The sequence below is a fragment of the Magnolia sinica genome, chromosome 10 (assembly GCF_029962835.1).
Source record: "Magnolia sinica isolate HGM2019 chromosome 10, MsV1, whole genome shotgun sequence".
NCBI classification, from domain to species: Eukaryota; Viridiplantae; Streptophyta; class Magnoliopsida; order Magnoliales; family Magnoliaceae; genus Magnolia; species Magnolia sinica.
In genome coordinates, this window is record NC_080582.1 from 86,723,443 (window position 1) to 86,747,736 (window position 24,294).

Sequence of the window (24,294 nt, forward strand, 5' to 3'; positions counted from 1 at the left end):
TTTAGAACATGAACCAAAAAATGAGGTAGATCCAAATCTCAAGTGAACTGCACCAGTAAAAGCAGGGAGGAGAATGATGTTCACTGTTAAAACCTTCTTAGGGCTTTCAGTGATGTTTATTTGTCATCTTGTTTATAAGATCACGTAGGATCATAGGATGAAGGGGAAAATAAAATAAAATATCAGCTTAATTCAAAACTTTTGTGAGCAACAAGAAGTTTTCAAAGGTAATCATTTAATCCTCATTTTTTCGTATGTTGTCCTACACTTTAGCTTTGGATTTGTCTTACTTATGGGATCATGCCCTAAAATGAGCTGGACAAATGTATGGACAACATGGATCAATCACATATATCATAGTGGGGTCCACATATCTTTAACATAAGCTAGCTGGGTGGTGTTGGGGTCACTAGCCAAACCACGTCCATACACAATTGCCTGTATGGCGCCCACCACCACCTTCCAATTCACATGAATTTTCTCCTCCTTATGCACCACACACCACTTGCCTCATATGAATATCATCCCCCTGCTTATATACTACTGCCCGTGTGGGGCCCACCATGCACATTAATTGCCCCACCAGATGGGATGTATGAGCTTGGCCTGCGGTAGAAGAACTTCCAAATTCACATGTTAGCTCACATGATGGTCACGACAGTCTGATTTTTGGACACTCCAAACTTTAACAATGAGGTGAACCTGGTGTACAGATTGGTTCTCATACAATGGTGGGCCCATGCCCTACCCTTGTAGAATAAGCTTACTCTGAGATGACTTGTAGAGGAACTGGTCTGTCCTTGTTTTATTATTTTGGGCCTGCATTTTCCAAGAGAAATGTTTAGCGGATTGGCTGGGAGGAAAGGCATGATTTATATTAGAAAACATGTGCGCCTTTTGCCATGCATCGTGTCCCACTGGTTGTTTTGGATGATTTGTCTGATAGTTAGAATTGGGTGAGGTTAGGTGGCCCACCAGTAACAATCTTCGATCATCTAAAGAACACTCAGATCTGCAGGTGTTCGGTGTTGTGAGTGCCTGGCGATGTTGGACGCGGATTGCCTACTGAGTAACTCAGTATGCTACAGCGTACTGAGTAAACTCTGTGGACCCACCATGATGTATGTGTATTATCCACTCCGTCCATCCGTTTTACCTATTATTTTATGGAAAGAACTCAAAATTGAAGTATATCCAAAGGTGAAGTGGGCTACACTGGAGAAAACAGTGGGAGTTGAACACCTACTGTGGAAAACTTCTTCGTGGCCATGGAAGTTAGATGTTTTGGATCGAGCTGATATTTGTGTTTTCCTTTCATTCATCTCTGTGCGACCTTATAAACAGGTTGGATGACAAAATAAATATCACTGTCAGGCCTAAGAAGGTTTCAACGGTGAGTGTCATTATCCTCACCGTTTCCTGTGGAGTGGCCCACTTGAGATCTTGGATATGCTTAAATTTTAGACTCATCCCTCAAAATGATCTGGTAAAACAGATGGACGGCGTGGATAATAAACAGAGATCACGGTGGGGTCCGTGTAGTTTTCTCTAGCGTACTGAGTTACTCCCTGCGCAATCCGCGTCCGGTGATGTTGGCTTTTATGACTGGAACGTTCCCCCTCTCTCTATGTATAAATATAAAGTAATTATTCCGGTGTTAGACAAGGCACGCCTCCTTTGGCGTGCGACTATGTGCCTGCCACCTTATCTGCATTTTTTTAATTCAAAGTGGATGTGCCATACGTGCGAGGCACATGTGCAGAATCCATACGCTCAACCCACTAGGGAAGCGGATTGGGTGGTGTTGGGCGCTATGGAGCCCACTGTGATACATGTGTTTTATATCTATGCCATCCATCTGTCTTCTTTATCATTTTAGGGCTTGAGCCCGAAAATAAGAGTGTACCACACTACATAAACAGTGGGGATGATGACTATAGCCGTACACGAATTGAATTAGCTCGGTCAGGACGTTTGACTAGATTCGAAAAAGGTTAACTCGTCTTGGCAAATTGGACTTTGAGTGAGTTGAGCTAAGTTTTTTAGTTTGAAAAAATTTCGAACCAACTCCAATTCGAATTGACTCGAATCAAATTGGAGTATTTGATGAAATGCTTCAACAATTGTTATTTTTTCATTTACTCTCATTTCAAGACATTCTTCAACTGAATAATCTTTAAAAAATTAAAAAAACAAATTTTCAGAAAAAACAAAAAAAAAACATCGTAGAATTGTTTCCGTGGCTTGATTTTAATCCTGCTCGCTAAGTATTTGATATTTTTTTTTTTTTTTTGGGTTAACTTGTTAGTACACACCTGTGACACCCTGGTCACTGCTTCAATGTGGGTGGGCGCGATGTGGATGGGGCAGGATGCGTGGGTGAGCTACCGTGCTGGGCAGGCCGGATGCCAGGGCGAGCTACTGTGCTGGGCGAGCTATTGTTGCAGTTGACTGTAACGTAACTTGTCCAACATCGGAAGAGTTGTCTGAAGTAATGGTGGTTATATGTGGAGTTGTCACCCTATACTGTATGAAGCCTTCCTGCGGGAAACAAAACCACCGTTGCCTACTTTGATGGATTGTCAGTTAGGTTGGACAATATCTGTGGGATAGGTGTTGGTGTGGGCGGGACCACAGGAGCACCGGGTCTGGGCGAGCTACCAATATCCTTCCCTCACATGAAGCCTTTTGGGGGAGTTCCCCAAGAACAAAACCGTACAGGCTGTGCCCAGAGTGGACAATATCATACAGTATGGGCGTGGACTGTTACAACACCCATGTTAGTATACACACACTCCATGTTAGCCACCCCTGCTAGGGATCAATACCAAGACCTCAAGTGTTGAATCGAGGTATCTCCACTTAGCCTGCCAGTTGAGTTATGGATCTAGGTGTAAGTATTTGATAAAATGTTTTCAAATCACTTTTATTGATTTATATTTAAAGTGTGAAAAATTAAAGATACAATCTCCATGTTTGAAAATATGTTGAACATGCTTAAACTCAGCCCAATCTGGCCCGAGCTCATCAATCAAATTCGAGAATCAAGCCAAGTTGGGTTCAAGTAGAGTTAACTGCTGGCTGAGCTCCGCTAAACAATGCTAACCTGTTGATCAGGTCATACAGACCTAAATGAAAGGGAAGCACGAATATCAGCTTGATCTAAAACTTGTGGCTCCTAAGTAGTTTTTAAGCGTGTGCGTCCCATCACCATTGTTTATTGTACTGTGGTCCACTTAAGCTTTTGATCTGCTTCAATTTTTAGCTAATGCAAGACGGATAAAATACATAAGTCATGGTGGCCCCGCACTTCACAACAGCGGGTCACTGCCCAATCACCTATAAACCACTGTGTGTGTTTATCATAATAAGCAGACCTGACCACCCATCACGTGAGCAGCACCGGAATGGAGATCATCTTAGCTGCATACTTCTACATACGCTGTTTAATGAACGGTCGAGATCGCCCCACGAACGTTCTGGATCCCCTACATGTGCGTCTTGGCACGTGGGGTGTGTTCGTGCCGCTCTGGAATCATATCGTACCACTAATGGGGGTGACGAACGCATGAATGAGGACCATTTATCAGGTAGAAAAGTGGGAACGCATCCCAGCCCATGGACGGCCCGGATTCGGTACACGTGTACGTGTTGCCTCTGTTTGCAATGCATTACATACGATCAGATATACATGCCGTTCGTCCGTACGGATATGGCCGACACGCGGCATCCATCCATACAGCACATACAATCGAATCTGCATGCGGTTGGTCGGTACGGATATCGCCGATCCGGTACGTTAGTGATGGAGATTTCCCGGCTAAAAGTCCGAAGTGTCCTCACGTACGTGCGAGGGATTTGCTTGTTTCGTGGAACCACGAAGGGTATTTTGGTCCGATTAATTTTAAAATTCCGCAGAGATTCCGGGTTCGTTTTGGATGGTTATACTGAAGTTTCAGGGGCATTTATCAATGGGCCATCTCCCTTGCAGCATCTGTACAATAAGCTTGTTCTGCAAGGTCTCCCGTGTTTCCCATCTTGATGTTTTCATGACATCCTATCCGTCCATCATTCGTGGCCCATCTCATTTTCCTTGGGGGCAAAAAATCAGTTGGATCCAACACTAAGATAGGCCACGCCATGTAAATCATTCTGGAAATCTCAAAAATCATGTGGTGTAGGCCACCTGAGTTTTGGATTGCAATGGATTTTTTTGATCGTCCATTCAATATCGTGGGGCACATCTTCCGAATGGATTGGATGGTATATGAAAAAACACAATTACCCCACGCACTATCCGGTAGTTTTCTTTTTACGGTGGGCTTCCCCATCGAAATTTGTACCTGTGGTGTGGCCCACCTATATTTTGTATACATCTGATGTTTGGTTCACTGGATGAACCTTAAGGCGTTGTCCTTATGGACGGATTGGATGTAGGACATATGTCACGGTGGGCCCTACACACTGCGCTGTAAAATAAACTTATTTTACAAACTTGCGGAGAAACGGCCTTCAGATTATCAAAGCATAAGATGAGCTTTAACGGGATCAGATTCCTCTTTTCCTTTTTCGGCCGACCCAACTTTTGCTTTCTAAAATTCCTTTGTGAAAGCCGCCTGTTGCTTAAGTGTGAGGGGAATGTCCAGCATGTGGGCCCCACCTCCTTTAGGGTCCATTCACTGATGATCCGAACCATCCAGAAGCGCGGCCTACAAATTGATGGATATAAGTAGGGAAAGGATAATATTTTCCACTGATCTGACAACCCAAAACATCAAAGGCCCGAAATATTGGACTGATTAGATGATCGCAACCATCCGACCGGTGGGTAGTAGCTAGGTGGTAAAAAAAAGAGCCCGTGCCACTGTCCACATGCGATGAACGATAGTAAAGAATGGCCCACAATGTGGATGGTCCGGATCATGGTATGCCCACCCAAAATATCAACCATGCTACTCCACTCTGAATGAGTGATGGACCGTTCCTCTATTACGTTTGTATAATATGATTATTCTATTTTTTAATTTTTAATTTTAATAATTTTATTCTACAACTTACATTAGGGCCCACCGTCGTATAAGGCCCACATCCTCTTCGAACTTCGGGCACCACCCTTAAAGTCTACCGCGTATGACAAAAATTAGCTGGATCCAAGGTACAGATAAGTCGTGCCACAGGAACGGTGGGCAGTGGGTCCTTCATCTTTAAAACCTTTCATATTATGTGTGGGGCCCATTGTACTTTTTACATCCCATCCAATCCATTCTTAAGATAACCATACAAGAATGGCGTAGTACCCAAAAACTAGGGTATTCCAAAACTCAAGTAGGCCATGCAATATGATTTTAGAGGTTTTGGGAAAGATTTACATGGCGTAGCCCATCTGAGTTATAATAATGGCTGATTTTCTGGATCCAATGTTAAAATGACGGGTCTCACTTGATGGACGGAGTGGATTTCATGTTGACATAAAATTGGGCCACCCACATGCACTTGTAGGATAAGCTGCTTCTAAAACGGTGCAGAGGAACCGGCTTCATCCGAAAAGCCAGCAGAGTCTGTCACTGGGCATGAGTTCGTTTTGTGCCGCGATTAAGCATTCTGTGTATCTCTCCGTCCAGTCGGGCCCATATGCTGAGATGATCCTTTGATTTGAACCGTCCATATTCTTTTCCCTTCTGATTATAATCTATCTTCCCCTCACCATGCTTCATCGATGATTCTAGTCATTGATTTTTAGATATGAAAATGAGCAATAAAAAATTCATCCGTTCAGAATTATTTTTAATATGTATAATAGAATATAGAACCACAACCTGGACGACTCAGATCATCGTATCACTTATCATGTGGGCCCCAGTGAGCGGCGACACACGCTGGGTTCTAAGTCGCGACAGAGGTAAAACGAACTCATCCCCCATTGCATCTTTGAGGGGCATTTCTGTCAATATAGTGAAAGTAAAGCGAGTTTTGCAGCAATCCAAGTCTAATCACCTGTGCATGGGAATGTGAAAAAGGTATCAAGGGCATTTCGGTCATTTACACGCCTCATAACAAAATCACGCGGGAATAGTAGCATGTGCGTCTGCCACGGCTCAAAAGCTGTGTCAAATCATCTTCCGCACACGTTTCACACGTGCATGCTAATCCCGACCGTCCAACACGTGGGCCTCATTCTTAGTGGAGCATAGACGGAGACTCGTAATGATCAGACAACCTAAGTCTCTGAATAATCATTTCAATTTGGCAATTCGGACGGACGGATCAGTGAGGATTTCGGCATATATTCCGTCCAGAACGGGCCTATAGTTTGGACGGTTCGGATTGAGGCGTGGATGTTTGTACGTTACCATCGAATCGTTTGCCATGGACCCCACAACATCAAGAATTGTGGCCAACGCACATTGTGGCAGGCAGTTTCGTAAATAAGGATTGTTTTGGGGGTATTTTGCTCGAGCGCATTTATTTTCTTTTTCACTTTCTTCCTTTTCTTCACCTTCTGAAATTCTGTCTTCACTCATTTTGACCGTTGCTTCTATCAACGTCTCCCCACTCTCTCCCTTCTTCTTCCCGCCTTTGAAAAATCAGGTCTCAGCTCTCTCTCTCTCTCTCTCTCTCTCTCTCTCTCTCAACGCCGTGTCTTGCAATTTGTAGATTTCATCACACGAATTCAATAGCCGTTGCCTATTCATGCTTTGTGTTTTTGTGCTTTTTTCTGCTTTTGATTCTCACATTCTTTTGTTTTTTAGAAGTTTCAGCTGTAGATTTCATCATAAAATTTCCTTCCGCAAACGGGTTCTTTTTCCCAGTTTTGATTAATTTCAACGACATATTTTTATCAAATAAGTGTGTTTTCCCCCAAATGGGTTTTGCTTTCTGTGCGAATCTTTCTTTTTAAGTTCTGAGAAATTTCTTGAATTTATTGGAACTTTTTAGTAATAGAGATCGAATGCCCATTGCCTTCTCAAAATGTGTTTGGAACTTCTCTCTCTCTCTCTCTCTCTCTCTCTCTCTCTCTCTGTTGTTGTTGTTGTTGTTTGTTTTTTTTTTTTTTAAAGAATTTTCACCACTTAATCTCACCATCACAGTTAACTTTTTCATATGGGTTTTCAATTTTTTTTCTCTTTCCTGAATTTTAGTACTCATATTCTTTAAAATTTGAGAAGTTTCTTGTATTTACTGGAGGTTTTAGTTGAAAAATTCATTAATAATTTTTTCTTTTGCTTTGAGAATTTTCATCTGTTGATTTCATCATAACAATTTCTTTTTCATATGGGTCCACTCTCTCTCTCTCTCTCTCTCTCTCTCTCTCTCTCTCTCATATGCATTCTAATATTCATATTCTTTAAATTTCGAGAATTTTTCTTGTATTTATTGGAGGTTTTAGTAGAAAAAAAAATCGATAATCGGTACCCCATCAAACATGGTCTTTTGAATTTCTCTACTCTTGATTCTCATCTCCTTCTGCTTTTCAGAAAATTTCAGCTGTTGTTTCATCATAACATTGCCTTGTGAAAAAAGAAGAAGCTCAGTTCGAAGTGATTTTAACGTTAATTCGAGCATATCGTTGTTTACTTCAAATAGGGTTTTCCCCTGCATTTCATTCTTCATCTCCCTCTAATTTTCTGAAATTTCTTGAATTTATTAGAATCTTTCTAGTCACAGGAATTCAACAACCATTGCTTTCCCATTTAGTGCCTTTTGTACTTTGTTCTCCTTTTTGTTCTCATCTTCTTTTGTTTTTTTTTTTTTTTTTTTTAAAAAAAAATTATTTTTTTCTTCATATTTTGACTGTTGATTTCATCATTGCATTTCCTTATGCATAATGGCTTTTCCTCCTCTTATTTCCAACCTTGAATTCCCTTTTTCCCACTTCTGAGAGAGACTGAAATCATTGTTTTATCATATCAGTGTTGTCTTTCATCAGATTTACTTTTTTTTTTCTCTTCATCTTCTTCTATATTTTACAAAATTTCTTCCACTGATTTGAGATTTTAGTAACAGGAATTCAATAAAAATCACCTTCTCAAGGAGGGTATATATATATATATATATTTTTTTTTTAATTTTTAATTTTTTTATACTTTTTTCCTCTCTGCTTTTGATTCTTATCTTCTTTTGCTTTTTAGACATCAGACGATTTTAACTGTAGATGACATCATAGCATATTCTCTCAAGCAAATAGGTTTCATTTTTATTTTCTTAAATATATTTTATGAATTTAACTATTCATTTTTCCCCACTTTTGAGAAATGTTTACATTGTGTGTGTGTGTGTATGTCATTGAATCTTCATCCTTGTCTTTCCTTTTTCTCTTAAGAAAATTTACCCACCGCGCATCGATTCATCCTCATTGTTTTCAGTGACTGGATCTTTCAACTATTCGTATTTCAATCTTTTGAAATTTACAGCTTCGTACATATTCATTTGCATTTTTTGGATAATTTTCTTAGCTTTTTTTTTTTCCCTTTTAAAATTCAACTTCCATGCACAAACTATTCTTTTTTAATCTCTACTAATTTCCACTTCTTGAAAACTCTATCAGTTTCACTTCTTGAAATCTCTACTAATCTCTACTAATTCAACTTCAATGACTGGATCTCTCAACTATTCGTATTTCAATCTTTTGAAATTTACAGCTTCGTACATATTCATTTGCATTTTTTGGATAATTTTCTTAGCTTTTTTTTTTTATTTTTTACCCTTTTAAAATTCAACTTCCATGCACAAACTATTCTTTTTTAATCTCTACTAATTTCCACTTCTTGAAAACTCTATCAGTTTCATCTGCTTATGCGCGATTTCTCCTCTTTTTTGTTTAGATAGCTTTGTTCAGATGACTTGATCCATTTTTCTTTCTTTTGTAAGGCTTGTTGCTTCTGTATGTGGTCTTGGAGTCGGGAGATTTGGGCTTCCAAAGAATTTTGCAACAGGAGGTTAGAAGGAATCCCAACTGCTTTCTTCTTGAGGCAGGTTTCTCCTGTTTCTAAGTCTCCTATGCAGTTTGTATGACTTGTGATTTAAGAAAAGAACCCACCTTTCTTGAATCTGTTTTCTCAGTAGTTTAAATCACCCACAATTACTGATTCTCTGTATTAAGATGTTAAGCTCGATTTCTTAAGAAAAACGTCGATGTGGTCTTTTTCTTTTCCTTTTTTTTTTAAAAAAAAATAAAAAATTGTGGTTATGATCATCTATGTTTTGGTGCAGTCCTACAAACTCTTATGAATGTGGGGAGGAATCGACAGTTTCTCTGGTTTTGATTCGAGGTTTAGTGAATTTGTTGGAGAGTAGAGAGTGAGAGAGTGAGAGGCGGAGAGATGGGATGTTCTTCTTCAAAGCTGGAAGACGAGGAGCCTGTCCAGCTATGTAAGGACCGGAGGAAATTCATCAAACAGGCTGTCGAATATAGAATCCACTTCGCTACCGGGCATGCTGCCTACATTCAGTCTCTAAGGCGTGTTTCCCTTGCGCTTCAGACGTATGTCGAGGGAGACGAGCACCGCGAATTCCTCTCTGATCCGTATACAACTCCCTCTTTCACACCTGTAAAGAAAACGGCCCCTGAAATCGTCACCATTCCTATTCCTTTGAAATCCTTACCTGCGACACCAGTTCAATCCCATACCCGTTCTTCTCATGTCGTCAACTATCTAAGGTCTGGTGGAAATCCGTCAGTTTCCGTCGAGGAGAGGCCCCAGTCACCAGAGACCGTGAGAGTTGAATCTTACTCGTCCCCGGCACAACATTTTGGGATTGATGGGTTTTTTGCCATGCAATCATCGCCTATGAACTCTTCTTCATTCTACTCTTCGCCCCACAACAGGGCAGTCATTCCTCCACCGTCACCTCAAACATCCCAATGGGACTTCTTTTGGAACCCCTTTTCGTCTCTGGACAGGTATGGCTACCCCACCCGAACCAGCTTTGATCAGATGATCATCGATGACGAGGTGAGTGAGCTAAGGCAGGTTCGGGAAGAGGAAGGGATTCCTGATTTAGAGGAAGAAGATGAAGATGATTTCGAATTCGCAGTGGGAGAGAAGAGGGAAGAGCAGGCTAATGTCGACTCAAGCTGCGATTGTGAAGACAGTTTTCCTGAGGACGGTGCAGAAACTGATGTGGAAACGGATTCTGAGCATGAAACAAAGGTATTCAAATCACAAACTACAGAACGCAGCGAAGTATCGGAAGCAAGGAATGCAGTGGAACTTGAGGTTGGTAATGGGGAACAGGTGGCGGTGAGCGATCGAGCTGCGGCGTCGGAAGAAACGCCTGGTTTTACTGCTTACGTAAACCGAAGGCCGACGAGTATGGCAGAGGTTGTTACAGAACTCGAGAATCAGTTCACAATCGTCTGTGATTCTGCTAAAGAGGTTTCTACGATGTTGGAGGCCAGCAAAGCGCAGTATGCTACCACTGGAAACGAGCTGACAGGTATGTGCATGGTCATTAACAGATGAATAATTTGGAAGTTCCTTGTGACAGTAGAAACTTGAGTTCTACTCGGAGTGCAAGATCAATCCTTTCATCACTTGGCCCCCACAGCTTATGCGCCACCGCCCATGAATCAGGTTGGCCCACTCATTTAGCGGGCCGCACATGTGTCTGTCCAATGTTTATGGTCATTTACTGATGATATTTGATGGTTACTTATTGACAGTAGGTTCTCAAGTCCTACCATGTGTGCAAGATCTATCCTTTCATCAGTTGGGTTGCGTGTGTATTTCCAGTGTGGACTGCTGGTTTGTTCCTCTTAACCTTTCGTTCTTCATACACATATGGGCCACCTGATGAATGGCCTGGATCTTGCACACATTTGTCTTATTGGTGCATGTGCAGAGAGTAGATTCAGAAATTCCATTGCACTTCTCCTATCTGATAGAGATGGGCTTTCTTCTAATGACTCTGAATTTGAACTATAAGCATATGCAAGCAATGTATTCTCAGTCATATGATTGCTCAATCAGTCATAGCGACATTCATCTTGTGCCCACCACACCTTGTGGTGGGCCAGGCTGTTCATCTGGCGGGCTCCCGTTATGAGGTGGGTAATTTACCAAAAGTCTACTCCACTGGACTATCTTAACCATCGAATTGGTGCCTGCAAATGGGAAGCTCATCCAATGGTCTAAATTCACCAAGACTGAAAATCCATCAATTGTATGGGTAACATTTCCCAATGGGGGAGATTTTTTAGTGAGATGTCCCACCAAATGAACAACCCAGATCACAAAAAAAGTCATTGATTTCAAATGAGTGATGCTTTGGCTTTGACACTAACCACATTCGTAAATCCATTGATGTACTGTTGATTGATGCAGCTATTAAAATGTTGAATCCGGTAGCCTTATTCCGCTCAGCATCCTCCCGTTCGACATCTTCTAGATTCTTCCATGCATCCTCCAGCTCAAGAGACATGGACGGCTACGAAAGCAGCAGCGACGTCTCCGAGGATTCTTGTATGTTTTCCGGCAGCCACCAAACGACGTTGGATAGACTGTATGCATGGGAGAAGAAGTTGTATGAGGAAGTCAAGGTAATTCAGCTAATTCCACACAACCAATGCACAGGCGGGCCGCACGGACCAATGTACATGTCGTGGCCCACCTTACGATTGGACCATAGGGATACTGAATGTGAATTCACATGGTGAATCAGTTTGTTTGGTCTTCTTTGACAGTCGGGAGAACGCATTCGGATGGCATATGAGAAGAAGTGTAAGCAGCTCAGGGGCCAGGATGTGAAGGGTGAAGATCCTTCCTCCCTCGATAAAACAAGGGCTGCAATTAGAGATCTGCACACCCGGATCAAGGTTTCCATACATTCAGTGGAATCTGTGTCGAAGAGAATCGAGACGTTGAGGGATGAAGAATTGCAGCCTCAGCTCATGGAGCTGATACAGGGGTAAGCCTTTTTTTTTGGTGGATCTCCATCAGCTTATGCATTTTATTTCTAGGATTTGATCCAAAAAATCCAAAATGTGGGCCCCACCCCACTGTGTTTGGGGATGCAGATTTACGAGATTTTACGATGAATCGTCTTTCCTTCTGATTGGTGGTGGCCTAGAAATGGATGATGGAGAAGAAAAGGATTATCAATGGCCTAAAATGGCTGTTGGATTGATGGCTAGGATCGTCAGATCACTGCAATTCTCCTATATTGTCTGTGGTGGGGCCCACAAGTTAGCCTGTTTGGATTGAAAGCATGTGCACAACATGTCCGGCGGTTTTATGCTGGCAAAGCCCACAAATGTTTCAATTGATGACGGATTATCTATGGTGGAGATTTTGCACTTGATGGTGGGCCAATCATCTACGGTGGAGAATTTGCACTTGATGGTGGGCCACGCCCTTGAGAATTGTATTCGATGTGACAAGTGGGTCCCATCATGGATTGCAAATGCCAAGCCAGAAACCATGGGATTGGATAATCCTAATCATCGGATTTAGAGCCCACAAAATGTTTCGAGGAGGATGAAGATGGATGATCCACTGTGGAGACTTTGCACTTGATGGTGGGTCCCACCCCAACCTTTGAGAATCGTGTTCCGTTGGATGAGTGGGTCCCATCATTTGATTTAGAGCCTACGAAATTGGCTCTTGATCACATGGCAACAGTCATCTGATTGGGATGATCCACCGTGGAGGCTTTGCACTTGATGGTGGGCCCCACCTTTCGGAATTATGTTCCGTTGGACAGGTGGGTCCCATCATGCATTGCACGGGCCCATTAACCACGGCTGCAGATGAGATCCTGACCATCTCTGATTTAGAGCCTACGAAATTGGCTCTTGATCACACACGGCAACGGTCATCCCATCGGGGTGATTTCTGGGCTATTGTAATCCAGTGGGTCTCACATATACAAAATGGATCTTGCCCATCAAGGTCGGACTCGGATCGCCTGGAGACCCGGTCACTGGTTACCCGACTCCGTGGGGCCCACTGTGATGTATGTATTTTATCCACGCCGCCCATCAAAGTCGGGTTAAACAGCTAACCAAAGCTTGCGCATCTTAGCCTGACCTGTTAGTAACGACTAACGAGCTGCTTCCCGCGCAGGTTAGCGAAGATGTGGAGAGTCATGGCGGAGTGCCACCGCTCTCAAAAGCGCACGATAGACGCGGCCAAGCTCCTCCTCGCCGGCACGCCTCCGAAACACCCCGATGTATCAGGGGATCTTGAACCGAGCCGGCTCGCTCGGGCCGCAGCGAGCCTCGAGTCTGAGCTCCGGAACTGGCGCGCCTGCTTCGAGTCCTGGATTGCCTATCAGCGATCCTACGTGCGGGCCCTCACCGGGTGGGCCATGCGCTGCGCCCGGTCCGAACCCGAACCCGAACCTGATCCCGATACCGACACGCCGAAACCCCCGCTCTCTCCCCGCCGGTCCTCGGGCACCCCGCCGCCCATCTTCGGGATCTGCGTACAGTGGTCCCGGTTTCTCGACACCATCCGCGAGGCCCCTGTGATTGACGGCCTGGATTTCTTCGCGGCCGGCGTCGGGTCGGTGTACGGACGGGAGGAGGCGGCGAAGCGGTCGAAACGTTCCGGTGTCGGGTTTTCCGCTGACTCGGAAGGGAAGATGGAGATCGTGGAGGTGGAGAGGGAGGAGGAAGCGACGGCCGTTAAGACGGCGGACCTGGCAGTTAGGGTTTTATGTGCCGGGATGGGTGTTGCCGTTAGCTCGCTGACGGAGTTCGCCGTTACCTCGGCGGAGGGCTACGAGGAGCTGGTGAAGCAATGGGAGAAAGACACGTGGGCACAGGTACGGGTTGGGGTGTAATTATGGGGATTGCCGGGGGTAGAAATGTAACTCTGTAAATATAAGCTTCTCGGGCGGGGAGGTTTTTGGGAGTTGTTTGGGCTTGTGGGGTGACTGGAATGGGCAAAATGGACATTCTCCTAAAAGGTTAAAGACATAAATGCCCTCTTTGTTTCCTAAGAATGCCTTTTTTCCGTGTTTGCGGAGGCATATTAGCTTCGCGTGCACATTCACACGTGGGCACACGTGGCATCGTAGCAAGCGTGCGGGACATATGTACCATGTGTAATATCAATCTCACAGTGAAATTTTACCAGGCAGCACAAATCGGGGCCAGTCCACTCATCAGGTGTTAACGAATTTTCAATCCCCTTTAAACCATCCATCGTTTTCTACATGAATGGCCCACCTTATGATCAAACGGGCCTCTGCACGGAGGGCCTCATTAGATGTCTGACACGTGTGCTGTAGATGCGGGTGTAAGAGAGTACTTGGACGCTGATTGCGCGGTGAACCCATCACCACGTACTACCTGGTGCAAGGACTGTGGGACCCACTGTGATGTATATATTTATATATCTACGCCGTACATCCGTTTTGCCGGCTCATTTTAGGGCATGAGCCAAGAAGTAAAGCATATCCAACTCTCAAGTGGACCATACCATAGGAGACACTAGGGATAACGAAGTCCACCGTTGAAGCCTAGGGTCGACAGTGACGTTTTTGGGCCTGCCTTTCCAAGAGAGGGCGCGGAATAAGTGAGGGATGAGGCCCATGAAAGTGGGGCCTACTTGATGTATTTGTTATACATCCATGCCATCCATCCTTGTTATTCTTAGCTCATCTAGGGCATAGCCCACAAATGCTAAGGGGTCGTTTGGCACCGTGGTTTTGGAGGTGTTTTAAATTCCTCGTTTGTTTAGTAGTATAAAGTAACTGCGTTTTCGCCGTGAGAGCTTGGATTACACCTAAAATCATTTCAATAGTTACATGTGTAACATGTGTGTCACCGTACTATTATTCTATTGGGCACATGGCCCACCAATGATATCTAAAAACAATTAAATTATTAATGACATCACTATTAATTATTTAATATGATGATCAACACCATCTAAACGTTGCTCATGTAAATCAATAGTTAAAATCGTTGGTTAGTCACTTGGACATGATATTGTGCTTGAAGCCCATTCGAGACTTGGAATTTCCTCATTTTTGGGTAAAGTATATGTTTCAGCAGGCTTATTACAACCATTGTGTCAAACACTGCATATGTTACTAATTAGAGCTATTAAAGTTGGTTTAGTAATTAAATTCAAACCCTAGTAACAATACAATGCATAGCTACTTTTGGATTAAAGTTATTCCCAATTCAGGATGCCAAACACAATGGGAGAATTTCCGGGGGTTCAAATCCAGAGTGTTCCGAATCCACCCTCCCAAAGAGGCCCTAAGCATTTCCAAATATCAAGTGGACCACAAGCAGGAAAATGTGGTCATTGACTGTTAAAAGCGTTATATGGACCATAAAAGTTTTGGATCACCTAAGCCTATGCGACCTTATCAACAGGTTTGATCGGTGGTGAAATCCCACTCTGAGGTGTGTGCAAAAAAAAAAAAAAAGTTTGATTGCAAATAAAAATTACAGTGGGCCTTTTTAACGGTGGGCATTCAATCTCCATCATTTCTTGTGGTGTGGTCCATTTGATATTTGGATCTCCTTACTGTTTGGGCTCATACTCACCTGGAATGACGGATGGATGGCGTGGATATACAACACGTGTAACAAGGTGGGTTTCACATAGTCAATGGCCTCATCACGTTCTGCCAGAGTATCAAATTTTTTGTCTTCCGGTAATTAGCAATAAACCAAAAGGTTATTTTGGGATAAGCGCATAATCTCCCAACCGTCAAGAACCGCTATTTGAAAAACCCCGATTTTCCCGCCATTGCCATGAAATGACACTTCACGGAAGGTGTGCAATCACAGCTTCAAAAAGCTCTCATTGTTCAAAAAATCTCTCGCCATCTGCCCATGAAATCAAGCAACTTCATGCCCAAAAACTGAAGTCCAAATCTAACGGATCAGATGCTGCCACGTGGGATGAACTGATCAGGGCCTATTGCACCCATGACCACCCCTTAGCCAAGCTTCCCTTCCTAGTTTACAAGCAAATGCAATTCCAAGGAATCAGGCCTACCCAATTCACCTTCCCTCCCCTCCTCAAGTCCTTGGCTGCATGCACGGCCTGCTCCGAAGGCATGCAAATCCATGCCCAAGCGGTCACATCTGCCCTAATCAGCAATGTCTTCATCGTGCACAGCTTGATCGCTGTCTATGGAAGATCAGCTGCCATTGGGGCCGCACGCCAACTGTTCGATGAAATGTCTGAAAGAAATTGTGTCTCGTGGAATGTCATGATTTCGTCTTACTGTCAGAATGGGCTTTTCAAGGAGGCTTTGGTGTTGTTTCGGCAGATGGCCGGATCGGAATTCGGGTTGGATAGAGTGACCATGGTCAGCGTCCTTCCTGCTTGTGCTCACTTGGGTGCGATCGGGATGGGGGAGTGGATCCATGGAAGGGCGAAGGAGGGTGGAGTTGTAAATTGTGTCTTCCTTGGGACTGCTCTCGTTGACATGTATTGCAAATGTGGGTTTGTTGAGAAGGCAAAGGAAGTCTTTGATGAAATGCCCGAGAAAAATATAGTGACGTGGAATGCGATGATTGGAGGGTTTGCCATGTACGGGCACTCGGACAGTGCATTTGAGCTTTTCAATAGCTTGACAACATTGTCAATTCGGCCCAATTACGTGACATTTATTGGTGTTTTGTGCGCTTGCACACATGCAGGCCTTGTTGAGGAAGGCCGACGATATTTTGCACTTATGAGGGAAGATTATTTGATTGAGCCCACCATCCAACATTATGCTTGCTTGGTAGACCTCTTGGGCCGGGCCGGGCAACTAGTCGAGGCACTAGAGCTAGTACAAACAATGCCATTCTCGCCTGATGCAGTCATTTGGGGGGCCCTACTTGGGGCATGTAGAATGCATAACAACATTGAGCTGGGTGAAAGGGTCATGGGCCATTTGGTTGAGCTTGAGCCAAGGAACTGTGGTAATTATATGATTCTTTCCAACATGTATGCAGATGTTGGACGATGGGATGATGCCGCCGGTGTGGCATCAAAGATGAGAAAACATGGTATTAGGAAGATGCCTGGTTGTAGTTGGATCGAGGTGGATCTTGAAGTTCATCAATTCTTTGTTGGAGATAGGTCCCACCCCCAAATCAAAAGTATCTACATTAAGCTGGAGGAATTGCAAAGGCAGCTTAAGGTTGTTGGCTATGTTCCTAACACTGGCTCGGCACTTAGGGACATGGAGGAAGAAGACAAGGAAGACGCGCTCAAAATTCACAGTGAGAAGTTAGCAGTCGCTTTTGGGCTCATCAGCTTGAACCCATGTGCGGCCATTCGCATTGTCAAGAACCTTCGTGTGTGCATTGATTGCCACACCATGATGAAGTTTGTTTCGAAGATTGTTGGTAGAGATATCATTGTTCGAGACAATAGTCGATTCCATCACTTCAAGGATGGTTCTTGTTCTTGCGTAGATTACTGGTGAACATGGTCTTTTTCTGGTGAGTTGCATAACGTAATCGGACTAGCTGAAATGGATTTGAGAAGGGCTCAATGTAGTCCTTCCTCAGATGCATGCTTGTTTCTTGAATGCACGCTCATTGTGGCAGAGGAGGAGAAAGCACAAACCTTGGACATGGTGAGGCCAATATCCAGTCTGTATTGGGTACCTAGAGCAGTTTAAGTGAGGTTCCCATAAACTGCATCAATTGCATGGCCATGGTCAACCAAGCCAACCTTCTTAAAAGCTGGCTTTTGCTGAAAGATGTGTTCGATTAAATAAACAAGTCAGCCTCAGGAGGAGGTAAAAGCTCAACATGATAATGCTCCGTTGATGCTTGGATTGTCAAAGAATGCTTCAAGACTCATTCACAAGTATGGCTTTCAGGACTCCAAATTTGCAGTTTGGAATGTTTCCCAACAGGCCAACTAAACAGGCCTGATTTGAGAAAAAGACCAGGAGATGTCCCAAACCCAACAGGAATTGAGATAAAGTGCCCCATTTGAGAAAAAGGCCCATACTATCACTGGTGTATAGATGGGCTCAGATATGTCTTGTTTTGAGGTGGAAGCGATGGCTTTGTAGTGTTGGAGCTACGGGAGTTGGAAGCGAATGCAGCATGGAACCAATAGCATCTTTGGAGCGATGTGCCCATTCCTTGGTTGATAATCATGCCATGAGAAAATGTGGGTAGGAATAAATAGCATCTTTGGAGGGGCATATGGAGAAGAGCAAGGAACAAATAACAATTTTATGTGGCGGACTTGTATCCATTGCCTTATTCGATCTTTTTTTGCAGTCTCTGCAGGCTTTAATAGTATGTTGTTATCAATGACAAAAGCATCATTGGAGGGGCACTAATTACTTAGGCCTTGTTTGGATGGGAATAATCCGAAACATGGATATAGAAATCATCAAGGAATCCTCTGGGTAGGGAAAATTGCGGATATGAATCCAATATATGTTATTTGTTTTGCAACTTTGATTTCCATGAAAATGTTGAAAGGTCAATGGTCAACAGCTGGAGACATTTATTATTACTATGAAAATGCCTATGAGTTAGAATTTTTATTTATTTATTTATTATTTTTAAAAAAAGGAGAAATCAATTTACTTATTTTTTGAGGGAAAGTATAATAATGACAGTCAATTTCCACAACTACTTTTTATAATACGAACTGCAGAAACACTATATCTGTGGAAATCGATTCATTTCCAACCATTTCAATTTCCATAACGATCAAGCCCAAAGTCCTTATAAAAGGAGCAAGAAACCAACCCATGTTCACAGTTTTGGAACCCTTGATTTCCCCACAAGCCATGACCACTCCTAGTCTAGATGGAACAGGCCAAATGTCGATTAGTGCATTTTCATCCATGAGGTGAATATTATCATTTTGCAGCATGCTTTGGACATGTGTGGTGGGGCAATGGAGACATATCTTTGATAGATCCTCACACAAATTACAACCATGACTAGGAAAATGGACAATGTAAATTGATTATATGGAAATGGTAAACAAACGACAAGTGAGAAGAAAACTTTGAAATTTGCAAACCTTGAACTGTTAGATCTGGCTAAGAGTGATCTAATTCCTATTGTCGGTTTATATCCACAACAGTGCATATATATATCCAATGGTCTGATCTATGGTGCAGCATTGTGGGTCCCATACAAACGATTCCTCCTGCTGGAATGCCTTGCCATTGCAGAGAACAGTGGGCCCCAAGTCTACATGTCTCTGGACAAGAACCAACCGTTGTTTGTTGGGTTTAATCCCAGCCGTAGAACCAGAACTTCAAACTGAATTCCACTACTTATCTGAGGGTCCATATCTCGTCAGGTTGGCATACCTTGACTGATAGAGGTACTTGGTGATATTTGCTCTGTATCCTAGTATGAGTACTAATGCTGTGCAATTACATATTGCGTGATTTGTACATTGACCTACCCTAAAATAGTCTGAAGCTTTGAGGGGTATTTTCTACCATTGGTCTTCTAAAATGAGGCTGTCAAGTTATAGCATCCATATTGCTAATCGGGTTCGGTTCTAGACACTGGAGACCTAGACCGGAGCTGATTGGGTTCGGGTGCGTGTTGGGTACTCATTAGGTCTTAAGATTTAGCTTTTGAGTTGGGTTCAAGACAATCAAGAGCATTTACATGGTTGGGTCCACCCGATGAATGGATTAGATCACATTCACATGTTCCGATTTGACACATGCATGATGTATAAACGAGCTGTTTTACATGTGTTCAGTTTAGGATCGGCTCGTTTCTTTTGGTAGGATGATCAATGCATGTTAAATATATATAAATTTACTATTAAAACTAGTGGACCCAACTAGACTTGACTTCAATCAGGTCCATGTGATGAACCCGAGTTGACCAGACCTGATTTTAAAAGGTGAGACCTGAATACAACCTGAACCTGTTAGAATCTGAGTTAGGTTCATCGGGTACATGCAGTATGGGGACCCATTAACAGATATACTATTTAATTAAGAAATTTTAATGTTTTTACTCCAAACTCACTGTGAATTTCCAATCCCCTTTACAAATGAGGAGGCTAGCTCCTCCACAAACCCTTGTATGTGGTGTGTGTATGTCGTCCGAAAGGATTGTTGGGGATTGCGCAGAAGTAAATCTAAATTCAATTAAACAAGACGAAATAAAATGTAAACCAAACATGTAGAGAACACATGAATTTTACGTAGAAAAATCCTCACGAGAAAAAACCACGGCACAAAATGACAAGCAATTCACCATGAAACGATATTTACAACGATGAGAATCCCATTCGAATCTCTCAAAACCCGACATTTTCTTCTCTGGAACTCTTAGGAACGTCTTAGAATTCACCCTAATCTTGGTTACACCCAATACATATACTATCACAATTGAAATAGTAAACAAATCGCGCACTTACACAGTTCCGCGCACTCGCTGTCAATCTCAGTATCAATCGATTGACATTGATCGAGCACCTTTGATCGATTGAGCAAATTAAAGCTTGAGCGATTGAACTAGTCAAAAATTATCTAGAGAGTCGATAAGAATTTTTCTGAATATTGTTGATGGATCGCCGATCGGCCTGAAGGTTTGATTGATCGACTATGGTCCAAAACTATCCAACGAGCAATCTATTTAATTTTGAAGAGGTTTAATCAATCATGTTTCTTAATTTTGTATAGATTGAAGACATCCATTCAACAAGGATCACCTTAACAGTGATGTCATGCAACCAAAAAAAACATTCCAATCCATCCATCATGTGGCCCACCAAAATTTGTGGGTTTTTAGTTGGTTGTTCATTATTTTCTATGGTATGATCTATTGACGTTTAACTCGACTGGATGCCCATATGGTTTCGGATGATGTGAATACTCAATTAACTCAATATCAAATGATTAAGTCCATTTGTATTAGGGATAACCAAGAAATTCGCGTAATATTTTAAACTACTAAATGACTTTGCTGAGTCATAGTGAGTTGAGTCAACTGAGTTATCAAGTTGACTTGATGAGTCCTTTCAATTCTGTAACAAGTCAGCAAGTTTTAGCTCTACGGGTTGGTCCACATTGTGTACATACCACATTGTAGACGTCCCTGGAGCCAGATTACCTGCGACCTAGTTGGAACCTGAGTGGGGCCCTCCATGATGTTTATGAGAAATCCACCCCGTCCATCCATTTTTTCAGCTCTTGTTAGGTCATGAACCCAAGAATGAAGCAGATCCAAAACTCAAGTGAAGCACATGGAAGGAAAAATTAGGGAGGGAAATGCTTACCTTCGAACTTTCCTAAGGTCCACTATGATGTTTATACTAAAGCGTTCATTAGGTCATTCCGCTTAGATGAACTGAAAACACAAATATCAGCCTCATCCAAACTTTGGTGGCCCCACTAATGTTTCAGCATTGGCGTTCAATCCACATTGTTCCTAATGGTATGGCCCACTTGAGCTTTGAACGTACTCTATTTTTGGGCTCTTATCCTTAACATGATCTGAAAAAAATGGATGGATGGGATGAATTCACAAACATCATGGTGGCCCCACCCAGGCTCAACCTTGAAAATGCAAGGCAAGAGGATAATGTCCACGGTAGACTTACAAGAGCTTCAACAAAGGTCACAGGTTAGAGTTGTGAAATTCCAATGAGGTCTTAGCAATGTTTGAAATATCGGTATCGCATTAAGTACAATGCTCTTTGGATATAAATACGTATTAGTTATCACATTAGATATATCGTTTGTATTGAGTAATTCATCGTATCTTTCAAAGAAAATGGAGCAATATTACGAAATTAGTTGAATTTTTCAATAAAACTTCAAGAATTATTAAAAAAAACCTTAATACACACTTTTAAATTATAACATTTCAAAAAAAGTAGTCACATACTAGATTTTCTTTGGACAAGCTCTTAAGCTATACATTATTTAACTGAAGTAATGCAACTATATTCAAATTAAATGTATGACATTAAGGGCCCGTTTGGGAGCGTGGATTTAAAACCCCTTGTAATCGGAACCCCTTGGATTTGAAATACTCTCATTGTGTTTGGTACCCTCGATTCGGAATCAACTTTAATCCAAAAGTAACAATGTATAGTATATTTATAAGGGTTTGAATTTAATTATTAAATCAACTTTAATATCTCTAATTAGTGAATATATGTAATGTTTGACACAATGACTATAGTAAGCCCGCTGAAATATATACTTTACCTGAAAATGATAAAATTCCAAGTCTCGGATGGACCACAAGTACAAGATCATATCCGAGTGACTAACTAACTATATTTAACTATTGATTTACATGGACAATGTTGGACGACACTTATGATCATATGAAAGTAATTATAGTGATGCAATTGATAATCTAATTATTTCGGGATATCATTAGTGGGCCATGTGTCCACTAGATTAATAGTCTAGTGACACATATGTTACACATGCAACCCTTAGAAGGATTTTAGATGTAATCCAAGATTTCACTGTGGATTTTAAACCCTTTGTTTGGGAGGATTCGAAACCCTCTGTTATTTTATGGTTCCAAACAACTATGGGATTTGAAATCCCTTCAAATCCCCCCAAATCTATGGTGCCAAACGATTTTGTAGAGTATACGTGATGATTATTTCATTAAATACTCCTAAACACTTCAAAATTAATTTTAATTTACATTATTTGAAGGAAAATTTCAAAAGCAAAAATATGTTAAATTTTTTTATTAATTTTAATTAAAAAATAATTTTTCATTTTTTGAAAATTGATAAGAACTTAACAAATCAATTTCGATTTTTTTTTTTCAAAATTTTCTAAACCAAAATACCTATACATAATTTTTGAAATCAGAGTATATGTAATGATCATTTTATCAAATACTTCTAAATACTTCGAAATTAGTCTCAATTAACAATTGGTTAAATAAATTTTTTTTTTTTAAAAAACATGAAAAAATATGAAGAACCAATGAATATCAAAATCAAAATCAAAACTCTTTATAATTTTTCATTCAAAATATGAAAAACTAACGAATTTATAACCATTTGATACCGATTTAATATAATTCTAATAAAAAAATTGAAAATTAAAAATAATTATCGAAACAAATTTATAAAATATATAAATACTATATGTACATATCATATTCCACAAGTGAGATACAAAAATATATAGTATAATATACCACTCGAGATCATGTATATTTGAAATATAAGTAGCGCGTGCTAACGGTATGATGCCCCTGTCCTCCCGCGTGAAAATGGAGATATACAGTAGAGCAAGCAAAACCATACTACAACCATCTCTCCATAGGACATAAGACAGGGTGAGGTAGAAATCATATCCTTCCATATCCTAGGACCAGGATGAATGGTTTATATTTTAGAAATAAAATCTGTGATACAATCATCTCCGTTACTTTTGTCTACATTTTATCCTAACACATTTGACCGTTGAATCTTCTCTTTCCCACCGTCACTATAGTGGCCACAAATTGGACGGACATGATTGTCTCATAATTTCAAAATTGAGACGTAAACATCAGCGCTAGGGCCATGCATATGGAAAACGCCATTTTCACATCACCCTGCCCCGTATACTTTAGAGAGATGGCTCGACCATATTAGGGCGCGGATTAGCTACTAACACGTTGAGTAGCGAGACTCTCTACTAAAGTGACGTCACCAATTTCCGTGGCCCCCACCATGATGTATGTTTTGTATCCACACCTTCCATCCATTTGGAGAGATCATTTCAGTGCAGTATCCAAAGAATGAATTAAATCCAAAGCTCAAGTGGATCCCAGCACAGAAAACAGTGGGGGACAGTGAAGCCCACCGTTAAAAACTTCTAAATGCCACAAAAGTTTTAGATCAAGCTGATATTTGTATTTTTCCTTATTTTGTGTCTTTTCTTTTGAACAGGTTAGATTTCAAATAAACATTATGGTGGGCCTTAAGATAGTTTCAACGGTGGGAATCACTCTCCCCACTGTTTTTTATGGTGGGTCCACTACAGCTTTTTATAGGCCTCATTCTTTGGCTCATGCACTGAAATGATATCTCAAAATGTATGGGCGGTGGGGATACAACGCACACATCATAGTGGGGCCCACATAACCTGGTGACGTCACTTCAGTAGCCGACATGCTACTCAAACTGTCAGTATCTAATCCGCGTCCACCATATTCCGGTTCTTCCGGCACCACCGTCTCCTGTACGGGTTATTGGATTCGGTGGTGACCCCCAGTGCCGACATCGGTACTTGAAAAGCTTGTAGGATCCACCATATTGTATAAATTTTATCCATTCCGTCCATCATAATTTCCAACTTGTTTTACATCATAGTCCAAAAAATGAGGTAGATTGAAATCTCAGGTGG

At 41.8% G+C, this 24,294-nt stretch overlaps 2 protein-coding genes across 2 annotated transcripts; both read left to right on the plus strand.

The window, feature by feature from the left end:
• The first annotated feature begins 9,194 nt into the window (after positions 1 to 9,194).
• LOC131217446 (protein ROLLING AND ERECT LEAF 2-like) lies at positions 9,195 to 14,120 on the plus strand. Its single transcript, XM_058212366.1, has 4 exons — positions 9,195 to 10,437; positions 11,325 to 11,539; positions 11,684 to 11,907; positions 13,065 to 14,120. Exons 1-4 carry the CDS (start codon positions 9,321 to 9,323, stop codon positions 13,783 to 13,785), a joined length of 2,277 nt encoding a protein of 758 aa, XP_058068349.1. The 5' UTR covers positions 9,195 to 9,320; the 3' UTR covers positions 13,786 to 14,120.
• Positions 14,121 to 15,623: 1,503 nt separating this feature from the next.
• On the plus strand, positions 15,624 to 18,446 carry LOC131217449 (pentatricopeptide repeat-containing protein At5g48910-like). Its single transcript, XM_058212369.1, has one exon. It carries the CDS (start codon positions 15,724 to 15,726, stop codon positions 17,389 to 17,391), a length of 1,668 nt encoding a protein of 555 aa, XP_058068352.1. The 5' UTR covers positions 15,624 to 15,723; the 3' UTR covers positions 17,392 to 18,446.
• The last annotated feature ends 5,848 nt before the right edge of the window (positions 18,447 to 24,294 follow it).